Source organism: Nelumbo lutea, chromosome 6, assembly GCF_056320005.1.
Source record: "Nelumbo lutea isolate HS-2025 chromosome 6, American lotus-T2T, whole genome shotgun sequence".
Lineage (NCBI taxonomy): Eukaryota > Viridiplantae > Streptophyta > Magnoliopsida > Proteales > Nelumbonaceae > Nelumbo > Nelumbo lutea.
This window is the reverse complement of record NC_142689.1, coordinates 32,189,786-32,211,461: the sequence shown is the minus strand read 5'-3', so window position 1 is coordinate 32,211,461 and position 21,676 is coordinate 32,189,786. Positions and strand designations below refer to the sequence as shown.

The following is a 21,676-nucleotide window of genomic DNA, read 5'->3' as shown; positions in this document are numbered from 1 at the left end:
TAATTTGTTTAAGTTGTGAAGAGGCAAATAACGGTCAAAGCATGGTTCGACCTGATTTAAATGGGCCATACGTGCTGATTCTTAGGGTACAAATGTATTCTAAAATATAGTAATTAGGAACTATATTAAGCTTTGCACCAAAACTGATATGTTGATATGGTGATATTGAAAAAAAAAATTATAAATATTATGAGCACATGCTATGCACATGTGCAAATAAACATCAATAATATATAATAGATGATATTTGAATTTAACTTTCATGACCGAAACAAAGTACCTTAGTAATGGTGCATTGGAAACATCTTCACATGAATTACAAAATTAAATAAAGTTATTTAATTCTTATGACTTTTATAATTTCCAAGAGAAATAGGAGTATTATTCATGATACATAACTTTTTTTTTTTGGGAATTTATGTTGGATTCAGTAACCCTGTTCCATGTAGTTCGGATTTGGTTCGGTTGAGCCAAACCTGTATTGAACCCTACCAGTTGACACCTCTACTTTTCATCTATGTTGAAATACTTGGTCAGACTAACAGATTTTGATGTATAGGTTACTTTTTAAAACATTATATTATATCTAGGCTCCTCATTCAATAGTGCTTGGAATTGACGGTCCGTTGGATTTGTAGTTGGAATCGGAATCAAAATGGTTTATTTTCATAGTTTGTTTGGTTCAAACAGGAATCGGAATGAAAATTAAAATCAGTTGGAATTAGATTTCATTCCCAAGGAAAGGGGAAGGAATGATCATTCCCTCAAATGGGGAAATGCTATTCCACCAAGCATAGGAATGGGATACTGATTCCGTCCTTTAATGCTTCCCCAATGATTGAGCATTTATTCACTCAATCATTGATGTAACATCTAATTGTCGATAAACAATTTATCAAATACTTTTCTATGTTTTAAAGACAAATAAAGTACTGACATCATATATATATATATATATACTTAAAGCGCAAGGGAGCATAAGAAAGGAGAGATGTGGCCGCTTGGAGATGGGAAAAAGCATCTACACGTGTGTAGATGACCCAATTTGTGAAAGTCATTGGAGGCAAGAAACGTGTGTATGAGTGAATAGTTTTTAACCATCGGATGCTTTTTTCCACCTTGCCTCCAAACTAGTGGACAAAGTCCAATGCTTGCTTTTCACGCTTTTAACCATCGGATGCTTACCCATCACTTGCGAGTATACTGACGAAACAGGATCTACTCCTCACATATGAGCACCTCACATGCACATCCACCATGCATTGATAACATCTCTAGTGAATAATAACTAATATTCATGTGAGACGGATACATTTGCAGCTACCACGAATTAGGATCTATGCCTCACATAGGAAGCTTCTATGTGGATCAGCAGTGGTGGATTTCATCAGAAGATAAAATCTCAGATAAGGGGAGAATCAGCAGTGGTGGATTTCATCAGAAGATAAAATCTCAGATAAGGGGAGAATCAATGGCACTTTGGCATTTTTATTACTTTTTAGAGGATAAAATCTATAAAAGTGAGTTGACTTAGATTGAGTAGAAGATTTAAGAGTAATACACTTCAAAGTTTTATCAATTCCGGCATGATCTATTGAGATTTATTTATTTTTGGCGGCAATGCATTGGTATTAGTTTAATGACTTCATGACTTTGTCAATCAAGGTGGCGGCAATGCATTGGACTGATCTAAGTCATATGATCCAATAGAAGTTGAGGCATTTTCTTGACTTGTGAGTGAGGTTTTCTGTAATTCTCTCTTTTTTCTTTCTATCTCAAAAGAAATTTCATGGTTTGGGTAGAAAAAGCAATCAGATTTTAGATGTTTGAGGGTGGATGAAGTCCTCCCCCCTTTTTTTTCTAAGTTTTGAAAATTTGCCAAAATCAAAATAGTTACCACCTCTGAAATCAGCCAATCAGTATTAAATAAACATTTAGCACCAACCAGAACAGTTGTTGTGGTCTGTGAGCCTCCCAAGGTTTTAAATGGTTTCGGAAGAGTTCCGATATATGGAATAGGACCGATATGTATTATGTATCAGTAGAATTTAATTTTCCTCTCTATTTTAAATTTAAATTTAATTTATATCTTCTCTCTTTTATTAATACCAATTTTAATTAAGCCTTAAAGTCTGAGACGTCACTAAATACTAATATAATTTAATTAAATGCTCATTTAAGTTACCTTTATTTATATTATTTAATATATCATTAAATATTATTTTAAGTCAAATAAATTGTTAAAAATCACAAACCAAAGGTAAAAAGTTTTGAACTCAAATCATTTGCCTGCAACACTAATTAATTAACCATTATGCCAACCTCAATTACTTATTAGAATAACATGTTTTTTTTATACTTAGAGTAATCTTTCTTGTCTTGGTGGATATTTCCCAACATATAAATTTGATTATTAATATTTATATAATAATAAAATGGATACAAGTTAAATTTATTTATTAAAAATTAAGGAATATATTAATTTGTATACATAATAAGTATCATCTAAACCTATATATAATAAATATTAACTAATAAATGACTTCAAAAAAATATTAACTAATAAATATTAGTATGTATGCACATACATTTTAGTTCTTCTATTATTTTTCAATGTTTATTAATTATATCCCAATACTTCATATAAATCATTAAAGAATGATTTTTTATGTTTAAATAAATGAGTTATAATCACATAAAACTCATTTTTATTATTGTTCATATTTTTTAAAGATTTTTTGAAATTTCTAATGTATTCATGCATATCTTGATTTTTCGTCTGTATCTATACGTTTATAAAGCGTATCTTGATACGTCTCTTAAAATTACAATAATTATTTAACAATAACAAAAAACTAAACAGATAACATATCCACCGCATGGAACCTAATGAGGTTCCACATGTCAGGGATCCACCTTCAGTAAATTAAATAAGTTGGCAAACAAGTTTGAAGTGTAAACATTATTCGAGTGATTTATTAAATGATTTTGGGCATTTGCATAACTACAACCTCATGCCACGTGCCATTATTTTAATAGATAAATAATTTTTTTTTATTATCTGTAAGAGAGAAAAGGTGACAATGATTTTCCTTGGAGAGAGAGAGACGGGGGGGGGGAGGGAGATTGACTTCGATGCTTTGGGTTTTTTGCAAATTAAGGGCAATATCAATAAAAGATAATATTTTTATAAAATAATAAAAACAAAGGTAATTTTTTTTGAAATATATCCACGAAGGGCAATGATGCTGTTCATCCTCCCCCTCTACCCTTCCTCTCGTGGTGGAGGCCGGAATTTCCTCTACAGCTATGGTGATGAGATTCTCGTTGAGCATATTAAGAAGAACGGCCACGGAAGCTGGAGATCACTTCCTAATCACGCAGGATTGATTTTTCTATCTTTCTTTCATTTTCTTCGCCAATAATGAGCATTCCATCTGATCCGTTCAGTATCCTAGCGGTTTACGGCTTCATATCTGAATGTTTCATCAATACCTACGAGGGTTTCTTTATTCGTTTTCCTCCTTTTTTTTTTTTTTTTTCTAAAATACATTTGGATATGATTGATCAAATGCAATGAAAGAACTGAGTATCTCTCTATCTATTACGACTTTGAAGATGATGTAACCGTTTTCGGCCACGTACCAATGTTTTGTGATGTAAAATTTTTTGGCAAAGTATCTCGTTATTCGACCCGGTGGTGGCGTACCTTAGTGACGAGCTATTTGGTGGCGAAATGCCTGGTGGCGAACTGCTTTGGTGGCAAACTCCCTGGGGGCGAACTGCCTGGGGACGAACTGCCTTGGTGGCAAACTGCCTGGGGGCGAACTGCCTTGGTGGCGAACTGCCTGGGGGCGAACTGCCTGGTGGCGAACTGCCTGGGGGCGAACTGCCTTGGTGGCGAACTGCCTTGGTGGCGAACTGCCTGAGGGCGAACTGCTTGGGGGCGAATTGCCTTGGTGGCGAACTGCCTGGGGGCGAACTGCCTTGGTGGCGAACTGCCTTGGTGGCGAACTGCCTGGGGGCGAACTGCCTTGGTGGCGAACTGCCTGGGGGCGAACTGCCTGGTGGCGAACTCCCTGGTGGCGAACTGCCTGGGGGCGAACTGCCTGGTGGCGAACTGCCTGGGGGCGAACTGCCTTGGGGCGAACTGCCTAGGGGCGAACTACCTTGGTGGCGAACTGCCTGGGGGCGAACTCCCTACTAGGCGGTCGATGCCTTAGAGAATGTTGGAGCTCCTTGGTGCGGCGCAATCCGACTGCCCTCAGCATGAGGTGGTATTCTTTCCTTTGTAGGCTGCGGGAGATGAGGGACCTGCGAGAACTTCATCTTTTCCTCCTCTTTGTAGGTGGCGAGAGCTGAGAGACCTGCGAGAACTCCATATTTTCCTCCTCTTTGTAGGTGGCGGGAGCTAAGGGACCTCCGAGAACTCCATCTTTTCCTCCTTCTTGTAGGTGGCGGGAGTTGTGGGACCTCCGAGAACTCCATCTCTTCCTCCTCCTTGTAGGTGGGGGGAGCTGAGGGACTTCCGAGAACTGCATATTTTCCTCCTCTTCGTAGGCGGCGGGAGCTGAAGGACCTGCGAGAATTGAATCAGAGGTCCCGGGGGTACTTTCCTGGCGGGGGCTCTCCGATGCTTAAGTTAGCACTCTTATTGTAGAGAGCTTTGAAGATAATATGAGAGAGTTAGAGAGCAGGGTTGCTTCCCTTTCTTTTCCATCCCCTTCCCCTTTGGGGGGTGAGGTCTTTATATACTGGAGTCTTCGCGAGTTAGGTGGGTGAAAAGCCTCCAAACAGTAAGACTCGTCGCATCTGATCAGAACCGGGGTACGGTGGTGAACTCCTCGAGGTCGTCAGGCTGGCGCTTGTGTCAGGCGGCCAGGTCGGCGCCTGGGCCGGGTTGTCAGAGGGGTGCCTGCATCAGTCGGCGGGTCAGTGTTTAGGCCAGGTCGTCAGGTCGGCGACTGTGTCAGTCGGCGGGACAGTGCCTAGATCAGGTCGTTAAGCTGGCACCTGTGTCAGTCGGCGGGTCAGTGTCTAGATCAGGTCGTCAAGCTGGCGCCTTGGCCGGATCATGCGCTAGGCTGGTGTAGGTCGGCCAGGTCGCGCAGGCCGTGCACAGTTCGCGCAGGCCGGTCAGACAGGTGCCCGGGTGGGTCACCAACTTCGTAAGTTTGTTGGCTGGGTGTTTTCCTAGTTATCACGAGGTGCCACATGTCACAATTTTACTGGAGGGCCAAATCTGCCCTCATCAGAAGAGTTTTGTCCCACTCTTTTGCAGGATTTGAGTGAGTTGTGGTGGATCGTATCGGGGCGACTAATGAACAAGTAAAACGAGTCGTCCGAGTCGGTTTAATCTCGGTGCTAACTGCTGAGCATCGTTATCCAAATGTCATACACCATTATATCGACACGTTTTAGATGTTTCGAAATGCTTTGTTAATCCGATATGCATGAACCATGAGGATTCCGGATCTGAAACCCAATTACGAGTAAACACATTAGTTGGTGTAATCTGAAAACAGTATGAATCGATGACGTGTTTACTTCCGATTGAATTTTTTTAGTCCGTTCTCTACTTGTTTGCAGTCATTGAAAGCTGAAGATGAATCACCAAAGTTGCAGGGGGAATTCCGGCCTAAAGGAGATGATCAGTGTTATTACCCTTCATTGATATTTTTCAAAAAAAAACTACCTTATTTTTGTTATTTTATAAAAATACTCAGGGCAAAAAGTTGCCCTTATCTGAAAGAAACCTTAGGATTTTTCCTGAAAGTTGGTTTCTTGTGTAAGAGAGATAGAGAGGTGATTTTTCAATTGTGATTTTCCTTCTTGTAGGAATTTTCATAAAAGTTAAGTTAATTTGAATGATGATAATTATTTAAGTAATAGCAAAGGTAGTCATTTTATAGTTATTTTTTTTAAATAGCTAAAATTAATTTGCAATTACACACTAAAAGTAATAATAATTACTATTCGGGATATCCTAATGATTTTTTTACTTAATATGCTAAATTAACTTATTCAATTATTTATTTTAATCACAATTATTTATTTATTTAATTCAACCTACACCCAATATTTAGGGTTGTCAATGGGTTGGGTTTGGTTCTAGATAACTTGGACCAGTCATGTCATATTAGTAAATGCATATTTATTTATTTATTTTACTAAATTAAATAATTGATTTATTTATTTAATAAAATTAAATAAGTTATTATCCATAGATTTCTATTTATTTAATTAATTAATAATTTATTTTTACTAACAAATTATTTCTCTCTCCCCTAGGAATTTTGTATGAGGGCGCCAAAATCTAAGTGGATTGGGGGGGGAGGGGCAATACATATGGATGGCCATTAGGGTGGAGAGTGGGGGAAGGTGAAAATATACATGAAGAGTGGGGATTTGTTCGGCTATAAGGGGGCCATGGGTTCCCCTTGCTCCACCCCTAGAGTTGGAATTGAACCTACTCACAAGCCACACTAGACTTTGCTTTTATATCAATAGAAATGAAAGGACATTTTGTATGAGGTTGCTGCAAAGGCCCACTCTAGGACCGCCAGAATTTTTTGTCAATGCTCGGGGATGCCCCAACTCCCCTCTCCATCCCGGGTTAGCAATGGACCGGGTTAAACAGTTACTAGGCTCCATCTGCTAGTACTTAGTATGTAAAAACAACAAATTCCTAAAAAGGTGCAGAGGGTAAATGGGCTTAGAAACAATGCAGACAGAGTGAGAAGAGGGAAGAAGAGAGAGAATTTGTAGATAAGAAAATATGGGAAATTTTGTATACTTAAGCTATGTTTGGTTTGCAGCTCAAAGTCTCACTTTTTTAATTCTTAATCAGAAACACTCCCCACTTTGTGGTCCACCTACCTTTTGCTGCAGTCTTGCAAATGTTTATCACAGGGTTGAAATTGAGTTATTTATCCCAAAAAATGAGGTAGCACATAATTAGTGTAAATTGCTGAAGTTTGATTTTTAATTGAAAATTATATTAACTTTTTCCTTCATTTTTAATCTCCCAATTATTCTATAAAGAATTATTTAAAATTGTTTCCTTTCCTTTCCATTTGAGCACGGGCCCTTTCTGCTAGTGTACAATTAAACGAAGTTACAACTCATTTTTGATCTCCGTGATTTTGCGGGTCACCCGCATCCCTGATGCAAAAAGTAAACATATAATCTAATCTAAGTGAGCAAGTTGACGTGGCAAACCTAAAGAAGGAACGCTTTGCCACGTCATATAACGAGAAGTTGCTTACCAGCTCAACTACAACCCTCGTCTCGCCACGTTTTTTCCCACGTTTTGCCTAACTTCCCTCTCCTCAGGCTATCCTCAGGCTAACGTCAAAAACGGCGGTCTCTCAACTCTCAGTTTGCTTACTGTTACGACTTAACGACATTCTAGATCAAAATTACGGATTACCCCTGGGTCCCAACCTCGTAAAATCAGGGAAATTGATACGTGGAACTATGACTTCAACTCGTTGTGCCCTCTCTCTCTCTCTCTCCACGGTTTCTTGGAGGAAGGAAAATGCATTTTTAATTGCGTTGAAAAGTAGTTAATATCTCCACGCCAATCCGAACCGATTAGGAGCGTTTCTCGAAATAGAAACTCCCAAAATTTAAAGTAGGACGTTGAGATGCCATATCTTCAGCAGCTCCTCCAGACTCAATCTTTCCTTCTTCTGACTGTATCTATTCTAGTCAATCATAACTAGTAATATCCTTTTCTCTGCCTTCACTTATAAATACCCATCTTGGCTTCCCTTCCTTCTTCATTGTTTCTTCCTCGAGTATCTCAAAGATCCCGACTCGCGATTCTGTGTTTTTGTCTAAAAATTGTGGTGCCTTTTTTGATCTTTCTGTTTCTGGGTTTTCTTTGTTAAGTTGATTTTTATAGAAAAAATGAACGCTCTTGCTGCAACGAATCGTAACTTCCGTCATGCTGCTCGTATTCTTGGTTTGGATTCCAAGCTCGAGAAGAGTCTTTTGATCCCTTTTAGAGAAATCAAAGTATGAAACGTTTGTTAAATAATCGTGGTGTGGAGTTTTCGATGGTTTTGGTCTTATGATATTTGTTTTGCAGGTTGAATGTACGATTCCCAAGGATGATGGAACTCTGGTTACATATGTCGGATTCAGGGTTCAACATGATAATGCTCGTGGGCCTATGAAGGGAGGGATTCGGTACCATCCTGAGGTGTTTTTCTTTTAATTTCTAATCTTTTTATCGTTTTTTTTTTTTTAAATTTCCATGTTGTTGATGATGATTTGCATGTTTAAGGGGAAATGGATTCGGGAATAAGGAATCAAAGTTTCCTGATTTTCGTCTTTTGGTTCATTGGGGCTGTGACCTGTCTTCTTTGCTTGTAGAATTTTGATCGACGACATTGACCATCTCAATAATATATTCTGGTGCTTCTTTCAAAAATTTACTTCCAATCTTCTCTCCCACTTGTTTGAGCTTAACTATGTCAGAATTTCCGAACTTCGATCGTGTTTTCCTGAGATACAGTCATATAATTCTGAGAAATAACGGAGAAATAAACCATCTGCATGCAGGGCAGGATTTTGATCACCTCAATCGCATATATATAGGACCATTTAAGTTCCTATGAAGTTTACAGTATCCAACCTTTGCCGGATCCACCAGTGTCATTGGCCTTCCCCATAAACTAAGAAATGGCATTGATTTACTGTAATTAGATGCTATAGCTTCTAAGAGATTTGTTTATTCATCCTGATTCTTATATGGGAAAGGGAAAGAAAATTCTTTTTAGCTGTGTCTATGTTGCTAGAGCAGAATGGATTTGAGTTTCAATCTTATCTTCATTGCTGGGAAATGAAATGACTAGTATCCAGGACTTCAGTCTTTGCTTAACTGTGGAATTTGGGGGCAGTTTTCTGCATTTCTCTGAATTCTGTGACACTGAAAAAAGTTTCTGAAAAGGCAGAATCAAGAGATTCATAGAATTAGCTAATCAAATTCCACCTCCAGTTACAAATTCATCCTAATTCAAAGGTATTCAGCTTAGGGTTGACTGCTTTCCAACATTTTTGTTAGGTGGATGCTTATACGTTATGTTTGACATTCCCGATTTAACAGCATTGACATAACTATTACCTATGCTCCTCATGATGTGCTTGCTATACATGCCTTTTAAGATACAGTCTGATTATATTGTGCTTACTTTTTCTATTATGCAGTGGACACACTTCCTTTCCATATTTTGTCCATGATATATGGCATGAGAAAGACTCAAGACATTAATGATTCTCTTGAACTTATTATGCAATTATTGTTGCATTTTACTTGGTATTGTTAGCATTTTGATGTTTTTAAGCAAGGACACATGTGGCTATCTTTCTCTTAAAGGCTTTAAGGAATTCCTTATTGTTTCTGAACTCTGCAAACCATGTTAGGTTTAATTTCATGCTTTTAGACCAGCAGAATATAACTTAATTTATGAACTTTCTCTGCTCTGTAATTTGAACTGACACACGTTTTACTTTTGTTTCAAAGGTCGACCCTGACGAGGTAAATGCTCTAGCTCAGTTAATGACATGGAAGACTGCAGTAGCCGACATTCCATATGGTGGAGCAAAAGGTGGGATAGGGTGCAACCCAAAGGATTTGAGTATGAGTGAGTTGGAACGTCTTACCCGTGTCTTCACTCAGAAGATCCATGATCTCATTGGAATTCACAGAGACGTTCCTGCTCCTGATATGGGAACTAATGCACAGGTATACCATACCTTGTTGATGATCTGTATACTGTGGCTTTCTTGAAGTAGTATATTTTCATAGAGCTAATACTCCTATTGCTTTTCTTGGATTTGTTCAGACAATGGCATGGATTTTGGATGAGTACTCAAAGTTTCATGGTCACTCACCAGCTGTTGTAACAGGGAAACCCATAGTGAGTATTTGAATTTTTCTAAAGTGTAGCAGTTTGGTCAATATATTTAAAGCGGTAATCTTGGAATCTAAAGAATATTAATAAATATCTTTTGTCATTTTAGGATCTTGGTGGATCACTGGGTAGGGAGGCTGCTACTGGGCGAGGTGTTGTTTATGCAACAGAGGCTTTACTTGCTGAACATGGGAAGTCTGTTTCAGATTTGACATTTGCTATCCAGGTAAATCACGTTGTTTGCTTTGTATTTGATTCAATCGGTAAGAAAAAAGTTCTGCTATGAAGGAAATCCATAAATCTTTTGCAGGGTTTTGGAAATGTGGGTTCTTGGGCGGCAAAGCTCATTCATGAGAGAGGTGGTAAGGTTGTTGCGGTGAGTGACATTACTGGTGCAGTAAAAAACAGAAATGGGATTGATATTGAGGCTTTGATTAAGCACAAAAGTGAAAGTGGAAGTTTGAGGAATTTCCAAGGTGGTGACACCATAGATTCAGATGAATTGCTCGTGCATGACTGTGATGTTCTCATCCCATGTGCCTTAGGTGGCGTCCTCAACAGGTTTATCTCTATCTTTCTTTGAAACTGCTTTTGTCTGTTTATGGTTTCTTCTAATTCTAAATATATTTCATTAACATCAGCATCTCTGTTACCATAATGACGTGGTGCCTCCATAACCAATTTTCTCATATATTCCATATATATTACAGACTTCCCAGGTTGGAAGATTCAGATGTTTTTTGTAACAAGCGAAAGATCTTCCCAATTTTTGTGTTTTATTCCTCCTTTTTCTTTTCATAAATTCATTAGCTTGAATATACATTGACTTAGCTATGATCACCCATATTTTCTCCATCAACTATCAATTACTTCTTAAAAAAAATTATCTTGCAACTGTTGACTGTTTCTTGAAATATTGTTTCTACCATGTATATGGTCAATGTGTATCCAGCAATTATGCAATCTTGTTTCCATGTTGAAAGTTCATAAGAAGTAATATTTAAATATAATCCTAAATTCTCAACAAAATAAATTTACTATTATTACAAGGCAATCTGTTAGATATATCAGAAAGTTTGTCAGCCATTGCTACACATGTCACCCATTTTAAACAACTTTCTGCCACATTAGCCATTATAATTGCTCTACTCAGATCCAAACACTGACATCAGATTTATACATAAAAGGATTCTAACAGTGTTATTTATACTTAGCCATTATCTAGATTGGCTGATGTATTGTTTAATTTTGAATTATAGGTATTATGGTTTTCCACAACCTTGATTTATTTCAATTAAATTCTTTTCTTTATAGGGAAAATGCTACAGATGTGAAAGCCAAATATATAATAGAAGGAGCAAATCACCCTACTGATCCTGAGGCAGATGAGGTAACATTGGTTTGGGGCCATCAACAGTAATTAAAATTACAGTTTGTGCTAATCAGAACTAGCTAATGTCAAATATTTGCAACAGATTTTGTTCAAGAAAGGGGTTGTTATACTCCCTGATATATATGCCAATGCTGGGGGTGTGACAGTGAGCTATTTTGAGTGGGTTCAGGTACTTAAATATTTGGTGCTCTTCATAATTTCTGTTAGAAAAAAAAATCATATCAACCTATTGAGAATAAAAAATTCACTTATTTGCTTTTACAGAACATACAAGGTTTCATGTGGGATGAAGAGAAGGTGAACAAAGAGCTTCAGAGGTATATGAGAAGGGCTTTCAATGACATCAAGATGATGTGTAAAACTCATGACTGCAGCCTTCGCATGGGAGCCTTCACATTGGGGGTAAATAAGGTTGCACGTGCCACCCTCTTAAGGGGTTGGGAGGCATAAACAAAAATGCCTCTGGTTTTTTCTCATTAGATTTTTTTTTTTGGTTTTTCTCATTAGATATGTCCCTAGTTAAAGGAGAATGTAGTTTGATGTTTTCCCTAGAAAATTTTCTTTTTTTTTTTAATTTTTATGGCTTCAGAAATGGAATTATGGGGCTATTAATTAGATATGCCTCTAGTTAAAGCAGAAGGTAGCTTTTTTTTTTTTTTGTAATAAAATAGAAGGTAGTTTTTTGGTAATAAAGCAGAAGGTAGTCTGATGTATTCCTTTCCTTACAAGTTTTTTATTTCCTTTTCAATTTTTATGGGTTTAGAAATGGAATTTTGGGGCTATTCATTTTATGCATGGATTTGGGGAATATTTATTGTACACTATTCAATATGAAAGGACGCCCAAAGGCCCCAAATATAAGGTACCAATGGACATTTAAAAATTGGGTGTAACCAAGTCTTCAAAATTTCAAAATGTTACTCCCAATTAATTAATCTGGACTTCTGGAGTGGTACATTATCATTCATGCTTTATGGGCCACAATCATGTGAAAGGCGAGTAATCCTTCAAAAGAAGTGTCAGTAATCTGGGGTAATTTCGAGGTTACTGGTCATCCAGGTATGCCCAATAGATATAAACGGTCTGGATCTTCCAATAGATGGCCATCCGTAATAATTTTAGAACTTCAAGGCGTTTTTGATTGATAATCTTTGGATTCTGACACTTTCGTCTTTTACCTCCCAAAAAAAAAAAAAAATTTTGCCACTTCTTCATTAAAATCAGTCTACCCAAGAGCTTTCAAACTGCTACTGTTGCTACTGAAGGATAAATTTTTCAAGTCCCCACATTAGGTTTGCTTTCTACCTTTCCATCTTCTGTGAAGCCAAAAACAAGAACGACTTAGCAACAAGAGGAAAGTGCAGGAGATATTCATGGCCTCCATGTCAATATCTGTCTCTCTCTATAGAGCTTGCAGTGGTAATCATGTCATCCTGAAAAAACAGTCTCGAGCCAGAGCCAGAGCCAGATGCTCCTTCGAAACCAAGAAGGAAACCCATGTTGTCGTGGATGTTGACGACAAGAGATCGGTTGATATAAAGCAGAAAGAAAATGGTGGTGTACGCATCAGTGGTCTAAAGGATGTCAAGGGCGACTCTATGCTTGAGGTGGACACTGTTTCTTCTGTTCCAGGGTTTCGTGACGAGAGGTGGAAAAATGGGAACTGGGACCTGAATATGTTCGTGAAAGATGGGAAGATGGATTGGGATGCTCTGATAATTGCAGGTGAGAGGCTTCCCAAGCGCTTCACTTGGCCATTAGGCCAATTTTCTTACATTCAGAAGTGGTGCCTTCTGCTTTCTTTAAAGATTTATATATATATTTTTTCTATTTTCTAGCTAGTAGGCCTGTCTCATGAACAGATAAACCTAAGAACATTTCTACTGTTAGGTTCAATTAGAAAGTGGAAATGCTTTCTTCAGTGTCCTTGATCCCATAAATATTAGCATCAAGTGGATGCATAAATCAATTTTCAAAAACTAAAAGTGGAGTTATTGCTCTCATCTGAGTTGCATTAATAAAAGTTATTAAAATGCCTCAATGACTCTAAAGTTATGGCAAAATAGTAAGAGAGTTGGCCATGCCTTCCTGGTAGCATAAAATCAGTTATCTTTCTTGCTCTGTTTGAACAGGAAAGAGTACAGAGGACAAAAATATTTCACGGCTAGGGTTATAGATCAAGATCTACTATATTGACCAACCTCATTGGAAACAAACATCATTAAATTTTCTAGATTGGATCTTCTCCATATTTTCCAATTGTGTAAAGAGTTTGATAGATTGGATTGTTAAGTTCGTTTCATGTATTTGTGCTGAATTATCATGTTTGCCCCATCAATTCTAGGAGGTTTTACCAATAGAAGTGTCAGTAGAGTAGTATTGCTGAAAAATCTAGTGGTTTATTGTTACTGAACTAAATGCAGAAGAAAAGCATGAGACATTTTCCAGACAAAATAAGTGAAGATATATATAATCCACTAAACAAAATTTATATGTATACAAATATTTCTTTTCTCTGTTTGGCTTTTAGAAGCAAGAAGGAGAAAGTTTCTTGAAATATACCCAGAAGCAGCAACAAATGAAACTCCAGTGCTCTTCAGGAGCTCCATCATACCTTGGTGGGCATGGATGAAGTTGTATCTTCCAGAGGCCGAGCTGCTCAATGGTAGCTAAATCACAAACCTCTCTCAGTTTACCTTCTTTATGCTCAGAATTTTTCTCATCATTACTTGTTTGCAGGTAGAGCAGCAATGGTAGGATTTTTTATGGTATATGCGATAGATGCTTTAACTGGATTAGACATGGTGGGCCAGACAGGCCATTTCATTTGGAAGGCAGGCCTCTTCATGACAGTCACTGGAATAAGCATCCTTGGATGTACCAAGGATTTTGAGAACTTGAAGAAGCTAGCTGAAGAGGCTACCTCCTATGATAAGCAATGGCGAGCTACATGGCAGGACCAGAATGCAAGCAATGGCAATTTAGAACACAATCAGAAAAGCAAGTAAACTGATCTGGCAGATAAGAAAGAGTTCTAGTTTGAGTTTCAAGGTTTCTTAAAGCCAGGGTGTATTGATTTGTATAGAGTATCAAGTTTCAGCTCCATGAATGTGATGATAAGGGTACAGCACTAGAGTTTGGGGTTGTTGAATCAACACTCTTTTTTTTAATAAAATTTAGTTGCTTTGAGTGAGGAATTATGAATTTCTTTTTCAATCCATACAAAAGAGATGGGGAATCAGTTATATCAGATCAAATTTTTTTATATATGAATCCTTAGTAAAAACCCAAGTTATGTAGAATATAGAGATATAGAAGACAGTCTACATGATGTCCAACCTCTGATTAATCACAAAGTCATAATTTGGACGGTTGGATGGTAATTCTGCTTTTAGTACATAAATGATGACACTGTTATGTCATGAAACTTCTTCCCAACCAGGAAGTCGCTTTCATTGGGTGAACACCAGGTAAATGCATTAATTAAGGCTGCGTTTGGTTTGAAAGAAATAGTAGGGAAAGGAAGGGAAACCTTTACACACCTTGTATAGGTTTCCCTGCCTTTCCCTATCCTTTCCTTCAACCAAACAGTACAAAGCAGCCCCTTTCAGGGCTGACTGCTTGGTTGTTATAAGGTGACCATCAAGGGCAACTAGAGGTCCATGGTTTCTTAAACACTTGTTCAGATGGATGCCCAAGTCAGCCAATGAGATTGCAGATCTACTTGTAAGGGATAGGGTTGTAAGATCAGAATTGTGATGGGGTCTTCTCTTGTTCTGTAGTTTTGTAATTCTTTATTCGGTGATCTCAGTCCTATATTGTATTTCTTCCTTGTTCATTATTGGGACATAGGGAGTTTTCTTTCATTTCATTATATTAGTAATAATATTCTTTGGTTGTTAATTTGTTAGTGATAACAGAGGAGAAAGGCAATGAGCTTTGAAGGGGACATAAATCTAGCCTCAAAGTTACTGCGTCATGCAAACCAAAATCATGCACGATGCACCATAACCAAAATCCAGGGGGACTGGTTTGTCTCATCAAAAGGATCCTGACACTTTGTGGAAGATCATTACTAGACTCTGTTTTCATGTACATCCACACCAAAATCAGCATGGAAACTAACCACTCTGAATTATGGCAAATCAATGAGACATTTATTTTAATGAAAACCTGAAATCTCTATGGCACCTTCAACTCTTTGATCATGAACCCCTCTTATCTCCCAGTTCCTCACTTCCTGTTGCACATTCAAACACAACTCCATCTCCCCCAGCAACGAGGTAACCCCAAATTCCAAGTCAGCTGAACTGGTTCCTTGACTGTCAACACAACTCTTTGCTTTGTTTGGTTCCAAAGTTCCAATTAATTACTTATATATCCATGATGAAAAAAGTTCAAGAAATACTTAAAATACAATGGAAGAAGCAAAAACCTAATCTCAGGATTGAATCATCATTACCCTCTCAATAACACTAAAAGATATTACAGTGTCCCAAAAATATGACCATGAGAAGTTAACAACAAGATGGATTGACACACTGAAAGCCTATTCAGTCTTTCTTGGAACCATTAGCAGTCTCATCCTGCCAGGTTGCTTGCCACTGCTTGTCATAGAACGTTGTTTCTTTCACAAGTTTTTTAAGAATCTCTAAATCCTCGTTCTTTCTGATAAGAAGAACTCCAGATACAGCTATAAATAAGAGAGTTTTGCAGAAAAAGTTCCCCATTTGGTCAACAAGACCTACTCCAGTCAAGCTATCTACAAAATAAGCCATGAAGAACCCTATCATTGCAGCACGGCCTGCATACAAGAACAGAAAGTCAATGGTTATCACTGGATTATAAAAAGTGTCCATCAAATCCAATGATCAGAATAAACAAAGACTAGAACCAACCATTAAGTAGTTCAGCTTCAGGAAGGTGGAACCTTTTCATCCATGCCCACCAGGGAATAATTGAGGTGTCAAAGATTACAGGGTCATCATTAGTGGATGGTTCTGGGTTGTTTTCAAGCCACTTCCTCCTCCTGACCTCTGAAAAGGATTAGCCAAGATGCTCTATGAGAAACCAAACAAGCCTGGAAGTAAGAGTTTTGGATCAATAAGAATAAATATGACATGCCACAAGATCTCAAAATTTAAGAATGTACTTCCACTACTTTCATATCATACAAGATAAAGATGATGTGTTCATATCTCCCATCTTCATCCTTCAACGACAGAGAACTGACAGAGACACCCATTGAAATATCCAAGGTCACAATCAGAATAATAAAAAATTGATAAAAAATCAGATACATCTTTTTTTTTTTGATAAAGGTAAAAAATCAGATACATCTTAATAGTTGCATTTGGCACAAAAAAAAGGGAACTTCCCTAAACATTTTCAAATGATCTGTAGATTCAATTGAGTTTGCCCTAAAATCATTCAGATCAAAATAAACAAAAATCAAAGGATCTATATAAGCTGGTTTGCCAATAATCATGGTTGCAACTCCCCCCCTCAATCAACCCATAACAAGTGGATTTATCCATTACTTTCAGTTGCCCAATTATATAAAGCAATTCTTAAACGTGTCATGCTTTCAAATTAAGACTTATCAAACAGTCCACTTGTTAAATTGCAACAATCAGGACATTCTAAAGGATCATAGGATGAAAATTGCAATGAACAGATGATATTAACTGTTCAATAAATCCCTTTTTCTGCAAAGCAGTCAGAAGAAGTATCCAGCAGTCAAGTTAAAGCATCATCAATCTAGCAGTCTCCAGGCCGTGAGCAGTAAAACCTCGACAGAAATTAAACCAATTTCTCATGGAGATGAGGCATTGTCACTCCGTATAGTGGAAAAGAATGCTGTATTTCTAATTCTCATAGGTCCTGAGTCCGTCTACCAATGCCAAGTACAAGAGAGCACGAGAAAGATAAACAGGAAGGAAATAGAAAAATGAACCATCAAATTAACCTAAATTACTTCCTGGAATTGTTCATGAATCATAATTCATAAATACCTCCAGCTTCCAAGGAAGCAGTGCACTAATGAAACCACCGGAAATAGGTGTATCCTTTCTACGATAAAAATCTAAATTATCAGAGTAAGTTCTTAGTTCTGAGTTTCCGACCAAATCTGGATGCAGTGATAGCATCATTTTGCCTCATTGTGCTGCAGTGGGCTGCCCTTTTATATTTGAAAAAAGTCCATAAAAACAGCTCAAATAAATATAGTACCAGCTGCAATAACTAGGGAAGATTAAGAGTAAACAAATAATCAAGATAGAAATTCCACCTAGAAGTAGAAAATCGAGTACAAATCAGAAACACAAAATAAGTACAAAGAAAAAAAAAAGGGAAAAGAAACAAGAAAAACCCATCGTAGTATCTCACCTGCATCAATAACTGCATCCCAGTTGGTCTGCCCATCTTTTTTAAACTGCTTCAAATCCCAAGTCCCTGCGACCCATCTGGGGTCTTGGAATCCGGGAACAGGCTTCAACGCCGACGAGGCCGCTCCATTCGACCCAATAGAGTCCTCCTCTTTTTCTAACTTTTGTTCAGTCTTAGCAGGGGAAACTTCCTCCTTCTCTACTTTCTCCTCCTCTACAATGGTAGCAACTGAACTTACCACTCCAGTTTCATTATCCGATGCCTTAGCAGCCAACAGACACAGACTTCTCTTGGAGATGAAAGAGAGAGAAGGCTTCTGAGCAAAATGGGTTCTTGATGAAAGTTTGGCAGGGAGGGTCGGAAGATGAGAGGGAGAAGGAGAAAACAAGGCCATGGACATGTCCTCGGTGTAATCACAACATACTCCGCTGCTGGCTATCCTCAACCTCTCAAATGAGTGTCGAATTATATAAATGATAAGCGAGAGCGAAAAAGGTACAGAGTTACGCTGTGCGATTGGAGATCGGATTTGCTCCTCACAGCACTTGAAACCGAAGATCCGAATGAATTCGGCTTTGTTGTCACCGTTCGAACAACCTATGGATTGGGAATATCTCCCATGAAATAAAGCACATTAGTACAGGGAATATGTGAACTCTACGAGTCCGGATCAATTGCCAACAAAATATGTTCAAATACCCTCACAACGTGATCACATCTCAATATCTCGTACATGGCGGGTCTGAGTTCGGATCGCCAGCCAACAAAATACATTCCGACAATCCAACAAAATACGGTGGCTTTCCGATACGCCCCTACACGGTTGTATTGTATCGGATCAGCCGATCAGCCATTGGTTAAGAGAATAAACGGGTCTTAAACTGATTCCTCTGAATCGATTTTAAAAAAAATATATATATAAAAAAATGCACCGATATAAGACATACCGGCCCATGTCAATATTTAGAATATTGGTCCCATTTTTATAGTGGATCCCAATCTCACGGTGAGATGTGTAATGTTAGATGAAATTGTTAGAGGGTTAGAACGTGTTTTTTGACATAAGATATCAACTCGAGAAGTCCCACTTTTGAGTTCACATTCGCCTGCGAACATTCTCTTTTTTCAATAATGCATTGGGAAATCTCCAAATCCAATCCGGTCATGGCGAGATGTACCCATTATCCAATATACGACTAACAATGGCCTGTTATCCCATCTCAAGATTACCCTATTAACAAATTTAGGAATGACAACAATTAGGCGAGTTTGGGGTGTAAACCGTATTCTTCGTCCTTGACTTTAACTTTGAAACAAATCTCTATCCTTCACCTTGGTTCCCATCACAGATAAAAGTCACCCTTCATCTTCGATCTCCAATGAAGGCAAATTTTCCGTAGGGCCCCAATCTCAAAATTTTTTAATTAAAAGTATTTTTTGAAAGTAGATTTATGTAAAACAAAGAAACATTTTAAAACATAAATAATATTTTAAATATATATTTTCATATATATAATATAAATAAGACTTCACTTCACTCCCCATCCTTGACCTTCTCCTTGATCAGACATCCCTATTAATCTCCCTTGCCCCCATCAAATAGACCACCATCATAAGATGGGTAGCCTGATGGATTTAGGGGTTTTTACTGTTCAATCCACCCTAAAAATCCTAGTTCCACTGTACAGTTTGGGGTAGGTGCCAGTTCAGAATTGATGCCAATTCATGGACGAATATGGATGTTATAAGTGGAGCTGTTTATAATTTCGAATTGTTGTAGGTCTGCAGTTCAAATAAAAATTATGAGGTGTATGGTACAATATAAAATTCCATTAAGTTTTTTAATGGGCCATACTAAGTTTAACTCATTATTTCAGTTTTGTAAAGGGTTGAAATTGCCAAACTCAATTTTTTTTTCAACCATTTGAATCACCTAAAACAAATTGGAATCACATAATAATGTTTATTACATTAACATTACCGAGACTATTTACGAGATCACCATTATAGCACCTCCATCTAGCATAAACCAGCCCGTTGCAATAATTCCCCATGTTAAATGGACTGAGATCCTATATGAATACTTATCATTGCAAACAAGATAAATATTGCATGTCTAAACAATGATAATAAACTTATATTCACTCAGAATATCTTCTATATCCAGGAGAGGGTAGGACCCGGATTGTGGCCGTCATAGTGGCCACGATCCAGATTGATTGATCTAAATCCAAACACCCAAATTAGAGCTCATTATGTGGGTGTTAGGACTTGAACATCTTCCTAATACAGCCCCTTAATTAAGGAATTTGAAAATCCAATTTAAATTTGAAATGCTCAATTAATTTGGAAATAATGGGAGTTGTTAATTGGAGAAAATTAAGAGAATTAAAATCTCCTTAATTAGAAAAGCTCTTGAAGGCTGCCTAGTAAGACAAAAAGAGAGGACCCCTCTTCCCTTGGCGTATGGTATGAAATCTCTGACTACTGATCTCATTTTTCAAGCTCCATTAGAGAGCTTCCTATCAGCATTGATTGGCTGAGATAGATAGAACACAGAGAGAGATTGTTTTTCTGGCTCAAGGGAATAGTTCTGTCCTCGCAACACTGATCATCGTATTGGTGAGAGACTACTGTTGAATACGACTACATTGGTTTGAATAAGAAGACAACGTACAGGCAGCTGAACTTTGTTTGGAGGGTCAGAGGCTGAATCGAATACACATCGAATTACGAGGACTACAACTACAGTGGTTATGACGTCAGGAGGTATATACTAAACTGATTTCTTTTATTAATTAAGTTGGTCAATCAAAGGTGATTACCAGAGTTGAATATATTGGTTCAGATCTGTATGTTTTAGATTACAGATTAATTCAGTCCATTATGTTTTATTCACCCATAACGGGGACTGACATTCAAATCGGAAACACCTTGACCGACTAACAAAACCATTTTTAGCCAGCACATCAGCACATCATAGCTAGCCCATTTGAAAGCATTCTAACCAAGGGGCTATCATTCATGTTGTTATTGGGCCTCTTATGCGATCTGTGAGGGTGACAGATGATGTAGTAGCTGATTGCTACTGGGTAGATGGAGACTGTGTTCAGTTGTGTGAGGCTATTAACTTATCTTGAATAAACTCAAGCACATCTTGTTGGGCTTCTTAACCATAAAATGAATAAGCCTCCACGCCCTTCTGCCAACAACCTTTCATCTTCCTTTGTTCATAATGCGTATACACTAATAAGTCAAGTTCTTATATCAAATAAAGAAATTCAAATAAGTGAACAATTGTTGTAAACAAACAACAATTCAATGAACCATGGAAAAAAAAGTAATGATACAATGTTCTCATCAGAAACATAATAATCATACAGTAGTTTTGTTAAACATACAACTTATTAGTTGATCTATTTAATGTTTAAATTAATGCAGTATTTGATTTACCAAGTTGTCTCTGAATACATTTTACCCAATACTATTCTCTAGACATGCTATGTGTTCATCAACAACCTTTGCTACACCTTGAATTCCTTAAATCTTAATTCCATGGGTCAAATGACATACTCCTTATGTAGGTGTCCAATATGCAACAATTAGTAATGATCCTATACTGGGTTTTTATTATTTACCAACTTAAGGTAGGGGTGAGCAAGAAAAATCGAAAAATCAAAAAGTCGAACCGAACCGACAAGACCGAACAAAAAATTCCAATTAAGCAAACTGATTGGTATATATATTTATATATTATACATATATGAATGTATATTATATTATCTATATATATTATCATTTATAATATATAATATATTATTTATTATTTATAATATAATATTTTATATGTACTTCTAATTTTTATTATATATTTATTTACAATATACTTTATAAAGTAAAAAAACCCAAAAAACTGATGAATCAAATTGACGATTAACCAAACTGATCAACTGGTTAACCGATCGGCTTTAGT

At 37.4% G+C, this 21,676-nt stretch overlaps 3 protein-coding genes across 3 annotated transcripts; 2 read left to right on the top strand and 1 right to left on the bottom strand.

The window, feature by feature from the left end:
* Window positions 1-7,514: 7,514 nt before the first annotated feature.
* Window positions 7,515-12,037, top strand: LOC148848386 (glutamate dehydrogenase 2-like). Its single transcript, XM_088948848.1, has 9 exons — window positions 7,515-8,022; window positions 8,096-8,209; window positions 9,533-9,754; window positions 9,855-9,929; window positions 10,033-10,149; window positions 10,234-10,484; window positions 11,238-11,313; window positions 11,399-11,485; window positions 11,581-12,037. The coding sequence occupies exons 1-9, from the start codon at window positions 7,915-7,917 to the stop codon at window positions 11,764-11,766; spliced, it is 1,236 nt and encodes a 411-aa protein (XP_088804974.1). The 5' UTR covers window positions 7,515-7,914; the 3' UTR covers window positions 11,767-12,037.
* Window positions 12,038-12,200: 163 nt separating this feature from the next.
* On the top strand, window positions 12,201-14,513 carry LOC148848385 (light-harvesting complex-like protein 3 isotype 1, chloroplastic). The gene is made up of 3 exons (XM_088948850.1): window positions 12,201-13,041; window positions 13,847-13,981; window positions 14,056-14,513. The coding sequence occupies exons 1-3, from the start codon at window positions 12,690-12,692 to the stop codon at window positions 14,322-14,324; spliced, it is 756 nt and encodes a 251-aa protein (XP_088804976.1). The 5' UTR covers window positions 12,201-12,689; the 3' UTR covers window positions 14,325-14,513.
* Window positions 14,514-15,658: 1,145 nt separating this feature from the next.
* Window positions 15,659-18,370, bottom strand: LOC148848384 (light-harvesting complex-like protein 3 isotype 1, chloroplastic). The gene is made up of 3 exons (XM_088948849.1): window positions 17,704-18,370; window positions 16,215-16,352; window positions 15,659-16,120 (listed from the first exon to the last, which is right to left on the bottom strand). The coding sequence occupies exons 1-3, from the start codon at window positions 18,101-18,103 to the stop codon at window positions 15,870-15,872; spliced, it is 789 nt and encodes a 262-aa protein (XP_088804975.1). The 5' UTR covers window positions 18,104-18,370; the 3' UTR covers window positions 15,659-15,869.
* Window positions 18,371-21,676: the final 3,306 nt, after the last annotated feature.